Genomic DNA, 10204 nt, shown 5'->3' with positions numbered 1-10204 from the left:
TTATTTACAAAATTTTCACCTTATTTTTAATCTGTTTTCTGTACAAATCCCTTTTGAAAATAAAAATTGAAAACAGATTTTTATTTCCTGTTTTCGTTTTTTATTTACAAAATTGTCACTTTACTTTCAATCAGTTTCCTATACAAATCTTTTTTGTAAATAAAAAGTGAAAATAGGACCAAAAAAAAAGTAAACAGATCCTGAGTCACCGAAAAAGATCCTTTGATGAATGGAGGATTTCTCTCACTGTTCCATTGGACTTTTAATGAATAAAAATTACAACTCATTCCTATATAATTGGTAATTTACAATACAACCTGCACCAAGAAAATCAGGCTGATTCCACCACAGCATATATATTAAAAAGAATGAATCATTGTTTCCTATTTGGGAAACACCGCCCAAAATCTGCTCAACTTTCCTTCGGCAATACAAGACGGTCTTGACCTTCAACAAGCTTTGCAGAACGAATAATATCCCCAGTTTTTATCTGGGGTAGAATGTCTCTGCCGGTGGTTGTGTATCTGCATATTTTAATAGCATAAACATCGGAGGAAAACCTAAGGGTAACGTATGTCTTTGGTCCCTCAAGATATTTCAAAATTTTGCTTTTAAATCCTATAAAAAATTAACACATTTTAATTTCTATATTTGCCAAAAGTGATGAGATTTTAGTCCCTATTAAGACTACAAACACATGTTTCTGTTAAAATATAGGTACTAGAAAGGAATTAAATTTTGGGCTCAACATCTTTTTCATCCCAACAAATATATAAAAGTTTGTTTTGGTCTCATTTTTAAAACGCGAACTTTTGGCCCTCTATTTTTTAAATAAGGAAGGTTATAATAATACTGGTGTAATTTTTATTAAGTATTACACCGCTCAATAACTTTATATTAAATGTAAATTTTGTAAATCCAATCGTTAGATTGAAAGTTCATTATTCTTAGATCATATATATCAAATTTTGTTAAAATTGAACAACAATTTGAAGGTAATCAAAGTGTTCATATTTTAGTATATTTTGAAATGTATATATTACGTCAATTTTGTTTTATAAGAATGAAGTATCAAATCATCTTAGATTAATATAAAATTTTGTATATATAATCTAAGAGTAATGAACTTTCAATCTAACGGTTAAATTTACAAAATTCATATTTAATATAAAGTTATTGAGCGGTGTAACACTTAGCAAAAATTATACTGGTGTTATTATAACCATCCTTTTTTTAAAATGTGTCAAATTTTATTCCTATTACAATTTTTTTTAATCTAATTCAACTGTGACTAGGCATGGCAATCTAACCCGCCCCCATGGGTACCCGCCCGAACCCGTCCCGATTTGGACAGGGAAACCCGTGTTTATCGGGTTTGGATTTTCCCCCGATTGATAAAATCGGAGGCGGGGGCAGGGACGGGAATGTTAATACCCGCCCCGCCCCCGTCCCCGTACCCGCCCCCGTACCCGCCCCCGCCCCCGCCCCGCTTAATAATATAATTAAAAGATTATTTATATACATATATATAAACCAAAATTAAAAATATTTATATGTAAAAATTTGTAATTTTATTTTTCTTTTATTTTTTTAAATTTATTCATATTTATTTAAAGAAAAAAAGAAATAAAAAAGGTAAGCGGGGGCGGGGCGGGGAAACCCGAAACCAGCCAGGGACGGGGATGAGTACCCAAATTTTACCCCCGGCAGGTATCTGGGACGGGGGCGGAGGCGGGCATGCCTAAGTGGCACTCAGTCTCCATATATGTCATACGCACACTGATTTAAAAGTTAAAAAATGGTTGCGCTATCTGAGCATTACTGTTAAATTGGATTAAAGAAGTTAGTGGCAAAAATAAAATTTGATACATTTTAAAAAGGATAAGACCAAAAGTTGACATTTTAAAAAACAAGAGACCAAAATTGAAGTTTTACAAATTTATAGGGATGAAAAAGATGTTTAAAATTTTTATTGAGACTAAAATTGAATTGCAATATATTTGGAAAGACCAAACTATATGTGAATGTAAACAAGGCTTACCCAAAAACTGAAAATTGTCCTTCATCAAATGATATCCCTCCCAAACCAGCCTACAAAAGAGGGGGAAAAAGTAAAAAGAATACTACCAAAGCTTACATGAATAGGGGAAAAAATGAATGAATTCAACTTGGAAATGAAACGACATCCAAGAATAAAAAAATTCTGTTTTCATGTTTCACTCTGCACAACAGGTCCAGCAAATCCTGTGAGCAAATGAACATAAGGGATGTAGTGTTAAAGTGGTAGATTGCACTTACATTTCGTTTATCATAGAGATAGAAGAAAAACTGATAAGGTGATGAATACTCCTCAGAGGCTTCGTTATGAGCCATAGCAACTGCCCCATATACAGATAGAGGAAGAACTGGCAATTCTCCATCCTTTCGCAAGACAGAAAACAGTATCACAAATGCCTGTAATGCCTGCTGCCGATTTTTTTTATAGGATAAAACAAAAGCATACCTGCACACTTAATGTTGTTTTGTAAAGGGGCTCAAATTGTCCAGAAGGCATTATTTCCAAGGGGACACTATAACCACTGTTCTTATCAACTCCATAATCTGAGAGAATAGCTTGGTTAGCACAATTGAGCTTTGCGCCATTATAGGCTCCATCCATCACCTGAAGGATATGCGACTTAAACACAGGAATTATACCACATAATACAACTTCAAACACAATTAAAACTAGATATTCGAAGAACTTCATTATTCCATGTTCCAATGAATCAACAAGTTCAGTCCATGAGAATAGCAATAGCATTTGCATTCATCCACAGCTGAAACCCTGCACTTCCATATTTTTCTTCCCTATTAGTTTCAGCATCACGTTAAACCCTTACTCAAAGGAAGGTTGTCTATTACAATAATTCCCAGGTTCCTCTGTGTAATGATATTATATTTTCAACTTGATAATCTAGGTATTCCAGTTAACATTATCTATGTACACTAAATAATGGATCAATTGCTGCATGCATTAGAGCCTCAACAGAATTTGAAGTATTTGGAAGCCACTCTTTCATCTCTGTTTAAACTATCAAACCAAGAGGCCAAAACCAAAATATAAATTCTAAACCTTAGAAACTCTCAAGTATTTTTCACAAGACAAAACTAATTGACTGCATTATTTACAGAGATAGAATGAAAAGTTCAAGAGAAATGGGACTTAATGACTGAGACATTAACCACAGATCATCAACCATTCAAATAAACATAGAACATTACTGATTTAGTTCACTCAGAACTTAGGAAACTGGAACAGAAGCAGATGAACCATCAGAAGTGATGAAAATCAAGAATGGTATACATGATGGCTAATTGGCTACTAGCAAGGAATAGCCATATGGAAAATTCACAAGGCTGAAGTACTGTTCCACTACCTTACCAGTTTTGCAAAATTCCCCGCAGTTAATGGAGCTGAGTATCCATCAATAACAACCTGAAAACAAAGGTCTATCAGTTAATCTTTAATATACCACCTATTAACAGTTATTTATTCATGCACCATTTACAAAACTGTGATTTTGATGTATTCTTTAAAGTGGACCTGTTCTTACTGCTTATGGATCCTTTAAGAGACCTGAAATCCACCAAATCAACAACCAATGGCTAATCACTAAGGAAAACTTAAGGAGTGAATTAAACCTGAATGGTGGCAGTATTTTTCTGCTCTCCAGCAACTGGAGAAAACGTTGAACCATCTCCTTTCTCAATGGTGAACTCAACAGTTCCTCTCCCTGAAAGCCTAAAAGAAATGGGAAGATATTGATTTTCCCCCATGTTCTGAGTGTTTAGTTTTCCCACGGAATTGAGCTATGAATGATTAACTATAACCAATTTTTTTTTATGTTGAACTCATTTCAAATGATCAGTGTATATTGACATGACTTTCAATTGGAGTCACTGACCGTGGATATTGCTGTGCGTATTGCTCCGGCAACAAAAATGATAATCCTGGTGCCTGTTGCAACAAAATTAAGTTCAGATTCTAGACATGGTCATAGCATTGTTGGATAAATTCAGACAAGTTTATTGAAGTGAAAGTAACTAACCATTGATTTCAAGATACTATCATAATTATCTAGTTTGCAGTTACCTGTAATAACTCTAGCTCTGCTACAGTATCCAGTGTAGATGCAAGGCTCACAGATACTTTATCCGCATCCTGTTCCTTTATAGATTGAATGAGAGTTTGCAAGCCACCCTGCAAAATATTTACATCATTGTGGTAGCTTTCTACAATGAACCATAACGTAACTACCAATTACACAAATTCGTCAATAAGATATTGTAGTAGATTTCATCCTACAAACACAGAATATAATTTAAAAAAAATATGTAAAATTAGTCAAATTTCTTATTCTAGTTACTTTATATGAAGCCTTTTTCTTGCATCCAACATCTTTTAGCCACATGCACATCGTATATTAATATTAGTTTCATGTGAGAAACATTAACAATAGAAATTTGTTTTGCAATGTAAGATCTACAAACTTAATTCTTAAGTATAGCCCCAGAAATTAATTCAACTGAGGTCATCAAAAAAATAATAAATTTTATTGAAATGACAATGGATTATCTCTTTTTTATTCCAAATAGCAGATGGAGGATATTCAAATATTCCAGAAGATGCAGTTTTTTAGTATACCTTTCCCTCTATTAGAGATGCAAGTACCAAAGAGCCCCTTTCCTTCAGCTCTGCCGGTATACTAGCCAATATAGAATCCTTTTCGTCTACTGCTATCTGATGAAAGAAGGAAATTATCAAAATTCAAAGTGCTCTAATGAGGTGCAATAAATACAACAAAATTCATATGCAAAATGTGAAGCTTTAAAGTACTTGTAGTTTAGTTATTGATGTAGACCATTAATTGAGATTATCATATATCTTTATTTAAATCTTGATTCATTTCATTTTCAATTTATCTTGTTTCTTTATCTTTTCCTATGTTTCAAAAATTTGACCTATAATGAAAGATTTCTTTAAAACTTTCAGAGATGCAACATCATTAGTACATCACATAATAATCAGTATTTTGTTTCTCAGACAAATACAGCAAAGAACAAAGGTTGCAAAAAATAAAATAAATAAACAAAATAAATTAGTGAATACCTTCAAAGCTTTCTTCACATTACCCTCCATTGATCCATAAGGTTTTCTCTGCGGAATCCTCAACAGGTACGAAATATCTTCAAGAGTGTCCTGAAAGAGACATGAACAACATATAATGATGATCATTAAAATGTTCAAAGAGCAAATAAAAACTGAAAAACAATTCCCCTCTTATTCCATATTAATCAGAAGGGATATATTACTCCCTCCAGTCTTTTATATAAAAAACAAATAACTAATTTATCAAGACCAAAGACCAATAAAAGTAGTTAAGATAGTTACTTTTCATTAATAATGCCATAAAATTAAATTTTATTCCAAAAACTTTCTTTGAATTTATTAGTTTAAATAGTAGTTGCATTAAATGATACCGCCCAATTCAAAAGATAACTTCTTCTACCAATGAGTGTAACTTATATTGTTAATAGATCAATAAATGTATCCACTTGCATAAGGGTAGAAAAGGAAATTAGTAATCAATATATCTTAAAGTATGCATTTGTTTCTTATAATTAGAACCAAAAAATTGTATCCATTTGTTTCTTATATAAAGGTCCAGAGGGAGTAGTAGTATTTAGAAGTGACATACAAATGGGCAGCTCTTGCCTTTTATACAAATTTCTGGGCAATGTTACACTCTAATCTTCCAATTGTACACCTATTATATGCCAAAATCATGTCTAACAAATTACAAGAAACATTACAGCAAATATTTACTTTCCAATATCTGTCAGTAATCATCTATAACTAATTACAATAGATATCTACTTTCCAATACTCCCCCATCCCCTCAAGTTGGTGCATGAGGGTCACAAATGCCCAACTTGCATGGTAGTAAAATTGTTGTCAAGTGAGAGCACTGGTGAAAATGCCTGCCAGTTGGAACTATGAATTGATTGCACACGAGTCTGTCACCCAGAACTCCCAGACTGGAGTTGCTCCTTCACGTAGAGATAGTCTATCTTGATTTGCTTAGTCCATTCATGGAAAATGGGATTTTATGCTATGCGGACAGCAGACTGATATACAACATAAACATAGAGGCCCTTTATGATCTGTCCCCAAGGATGCTAATAGGGACTTCAACAAAATTAGCTCACCAGTGGCTGCCGCCATTACATAATACTCTGTTTCTCCTGAAGAATAGGATATAGTGTTCTGCTTCTTTTCTTCCATGATAAGGGCAACTGCTCAAGCTTGAGTATCCCATCACTGATCTCAGTCATAATTGCAATAGGTGTACAACCTCAAATCACTGCCTGTTGGTAGTAATATCCCTTGTCCATGATTACCCTGACATAATGCACAACCTCCATGGCTGTCTTGAGATGTTCTTTTTGAGGCATTTGTACAGATTAGAACAATGCATGAAGTGAATAAGTTCAGGTGGGTAATTGTCAAGTAAATTAGTCACCAAACTAGGTGTCAATAAACTTAGGCATACTTCTTTTCCTCACGTTCTGCTAGTGCTAATTTGCATCCCTGTTCCATAGAAGAGTCAGCATCTTTACATCTAAGGAGGTCACATGCAGATATTATGTCCAATGCATATTTTCTTTGGCACAAAAATATCTCTTGTTGTAACCTCACTACCTCTATTCTTAAGAAATAATTGAGAACCCCCAAAATCCTTGATATGAAAACATTTTTTCAAATAACCCTTGAAGTCCAACCAAACCTCTAAATCATTCTCTGCTAGTAAGATGCCATCCACAAATACTAACAACCACATGTGAAGATTTTGCATTTATTATATGTAGTAGCAAGTTGCCAGAAAAGGAATGAACAAATTGATACTGTTTCAAAGGTGTTGCGAACTTAGAGAGAAATAGTTTTTTGATGCTTGATCAAGTCTATAAATTTTGCTGTCTCTATCTGCTTTGAAGCCTGGGTGTAGCCTCAAGTAAATCACCAAGCTAAAACATTGTTCACATCCATCTGATGAAGTTTCCATCCTTTTGGCAATGCTATGACAAGAAAACTCGATCTGATACAATCTTTGCTACTGGCACAAAGGTTACTTGGAAATCCAAGCATTCAGCTTGGTGAACCCTTTTGCAACAGCCTGGCCTTGTAGCACTCCACCGTTCCATTAGAATTGTACTTTTATCTTGTAAAGTGTAAACCCATTTGCAATCTGAGTCTCTTTCTGGCTGATTGGCTCTCCACCACCCAAGTCTTGTTAGATTCTAAGGATGCAATTTCTTTTGACATTGCATCTTATCATTATGCATTTTACGAAAGAGAAAACGAAGAGACAGTGTAATGTATTTTGACACTGTCGTCTAATCATAAACAACAATGTATCCTAATGTAGTAAGTTTGTTAATGCTGATAATAACTATCTTAAAAGTCATGCCAAACATGTTTTCTAACCATTTAATAGTGTAAATTAAACTCTTTACAAAAACTACTTAAAAATCATTCATATCATGATTTATAATTGGTTGATGATGTAAAACTATTTTACAATATCAGTATATAGCTATTAACATCTTATAATAATTACCTTCAAAATTACCCCTCTGGACTCTAATATAAACAAACAAACAAACAAAAATTTCATGAAGAAGCAAATATTAACTAATTTTACCCTTTTTAATGTTTCATCTCCAAAACACCCTTCATTTAATTGAGATTTTACTCTTTTTTATTATTGTATATCAAGTTCAGGTAGTGTCGGGAAAAAAGATTTTTGAGTTTTTTTTTTCTAATCCATTGAAAGTATAATGAAAGCACTAAGATTCAATCCTAGGACCCTGCCCATGATATCCCTATTTCATCACTAAGCCGACTCTAGTGTTTCAGATTTTTTATTGAAATTAAAAAAAATTAAACAATGTTAATTAATGTTTTAATTAGTTAATTTTGCTACATTTGGATCATAATCAAAAATGATTTACTAAACTCTTTAACTAACAATTACTTCCTCTAGACCAAAGTCAACCAAACACAGTGTTAATCACAATTCACAAGCACATTCGCGAAAGCAAGACGACGAAAGCAACTAAGCAAGCAAACCTGTATAGCCTTCATGCTGGCATTGGCAGGAATGGCTCTCCTGAGAGCAACCTCTCCGGTCCTCGGAACCTTCGTATCCGGCGAATACAGAACCGCTTCGGCAGCACCGGGATACGACACGTAATCAACCACCAGAACCAAGGCACTAATCTGAACCGACGCAATCACGACCGGAACCACACTCCTTAACCGCTTCATTATCGTCTCCGCCGAGGTGACCACCGCCGCCGCCGCCGCCGCTTCCTGCATCATCATCAGCAAAACACGCTTCAGCGAAACCCGCACGTGACACAGAGAAAACGGTAAACGTGGCATTGCGATGCGACCTTCGCGTGTTGCTTCTTGGAGAAGCATGTGATTCGGCTGGTTGGAGCAATGGAAAGGTTGAGGGAGGGAGAGAGAGGGAACGCCATTGAAGCCAAGGAATGAAGCTTTGGTGTGCGTGCTTGCGTGCGCGCCTAATCTGTTCTGTTGTTGTGTGGAAGTAGAAGAGCCAACACGTGTCCACTGTGGGTATTGATGTGTAATTACATCTGTGCCCTCGATTTAATGAAACAATGACGAAAAGAAAATATATAATAGAATTTAGGTCCCACCGAGATTTGAACTCGGGTTACTGGATTCAGAGTCCAATGTCCTGACCACTAGACCATGGGACCTGTTTGTTTAATCCCATTAGTAAATATATATATTACATATTTGAAATTCTTCCAACTTTTGCCCCCAAACATTATTTGATTTATAGCTTCGGTTTTAAAGTTTCTGCTCATTGCTTCTCTAATAAAATATATATTTTTTTATCTATCATGACAGCATCACGAACACAATTGTGTCTGCATTTCTTTTTATAGTTTTTGTTTTTACTATATCAAGATTATAACAAAATCACATACAATTTAAAACCTCTCATTATACACCAAAATCTTGAAGACAAATCTTGGATGTTAAATACGGGTTAGCAGCAGGTGGGAGTAGGTGAGTGTTTTACCTCTTTTTAAATGTTTCATTTGTTACTCAAAAGGTGCAAGCTATTCTAGGAAGAACCGAAGAAGTAGGCATGGAATCTAACTTGCTTCCATGAATACTCGTGCGAACCCATCCTGATTTGAACGGAAAAACTCGTGTTTATCAGGTTCGGGTTTTCCTTGATTGATAAAATTGGAGACGGGAGCGGGAGCAAAAACAAGGATGTTAATACCCGCCCTGCTCCCGTACTCACCCCTGCCCTGTCCCACTTAATAATATAATTAAAAAAATTATTTATATATATATATAAACATAAACCAAAATTAATATATATATATATGTAAAAATTTATATTATTTTACTTTTTTTTTATTTTTTTTGAAAAAATTTTCATATTTATTTAAAAGAAAAAAAGACAAAAAAAATAGAAGCAGGGGCGGGGGACGTGGCAGGGAAACCCAAACTCCGCTGGAAGCAGGGATGGTACCCAGATTTTAACCCAGTGGGTATCGGAGGCGGGGTCATGCCTGTCTAGAAGATATAAATACAACTTTAGTTTAAAGATATTTAAGTTTAATTTAGAGACATTTAAGTCAATTTCTTTCATAACTATGGAAATGTTCTGAATGTGTTTTTTTGTGTTAACTATTTTATTAATTTAAAATGACAATTTCAGGTAATGAAGAGGTGCATGATGGAAAGTTTGAAAATGAGAACTAACTGGATGAGAAATGAGACTTATGTATAAATAAAAAGTATAAAAATGTAAGATAATATGTGATACTTGTGTTAAGTTCTCAAGAAGTTTTATTAGTAGAGTAAAAAGTTGTTGACGTTCCTTAAATATGGTATAAAAAAAAAAGAGTTAAGAACTAAAGAGAATAGTAAGCCATCAAAGATTTGTAAGAACCAAAGAGAACAGTGGGCCATTAGATCAAAATAGAAGGTGGAACAAGAGATAAGGTCCATTAGTTTTTGTTTCTTATTTTCTTTTTTTTTAACCATTGTATTTATTATTTTTATTTTTTATGATGTAGCGTTTTTACATTGATTGTTGATAATGCA

At 34.2% G+C, this 10204-nt stretch overlaps 1 protein-coding gene and 1 non-coding gene across 2 annotated transcripts; both read right to left on the bottom strand.

The window, feature by feature from the left end:
* Positions 1-201: 201 nt before the first annotated feature.
* Positions 202-8660, bottom strand: LOC109794278 (peptidyl-prolyl cis-trans isomerase CYP37, chloroplastic). Its single transcript, XM_083062300.1, has 12 exons — positions 8500-8660; positions 8174-8416; positions 5153-5242; positions 4688-4783; positions 4136-4243; positions 3948-4000; positions 3685-3784; positions 3425-3478; positions 2504-2662; positions 2299-2421; positions 2042-2091; positions 202-524 (listed from the first exon to the last, which is right to left on the bottom strand). The coding sequence occupies exons 1-12, from the start codon at positions 8584-8586 to the stop codon at positions 413-415; spliced, it is 1275 nt and encodes a 424-aa protein (XP_082918426.1). The 5' UTR covers positions 8587-8660; the 3' UTR covers positions 202-412.
* A 100-nt stretch (positions 8661-8760) lies between these two features.
* Positions 8761-8832, bottom strand: TRNAQ-CUG (transfer RNA glutamine (anticodon CUG)). The gene has a single exon. It is a non-coding gene; the product is annotated as a tRNA-Gln (tRNA).
* Between the last annotated feature and the right edge of the window lie 1372 nt (positions 8833-10204).

The sequence above is a fragment of the Cajanus cajan genome, chromosome 8 (assembly GCF_000230855.2).
Source record: "Cajanus cajan strain Asha chromosome 8, NIPB_CcT2T_4, whole genome shotgun sequence".
NCBI classification, from domain to species: domain Eukaryota; kingdom Viridiplantae; phylum Streptophyta; class Magnoliopsida; order Fabales; family Fabaceae; genus Cajanus; species Cajanus cajan.
This window is presented reverse-complemented; position numbering and strand designations above follow the sequence as displayed.

Excerpts from the sequence above, each read along its gene's own strand:
- LOC109794278 (XM_083062300.1), bottom strand. The coding sequence starts at position 8,586 with ATGGCGTTCCCTCTCTCTCCCTCCCTCAACCTTTCCATTGCTCCAACC. Across the intron at positions 5,243-8,173 it reads CCAGCATGAAGGCTATACAG|GACACTCTTGAAGATATTTC; the intron begins GTTTGCTTGCTT and ends TGTCTCTTTCAG. Across the intron at positions 525-2,041 it reads GGACAATTTTCAGTTTTTGG|ATACACAACCACCGGCAGAG; the intron begins GTAAGCCTTGTT and ends TAAAATATGCAG.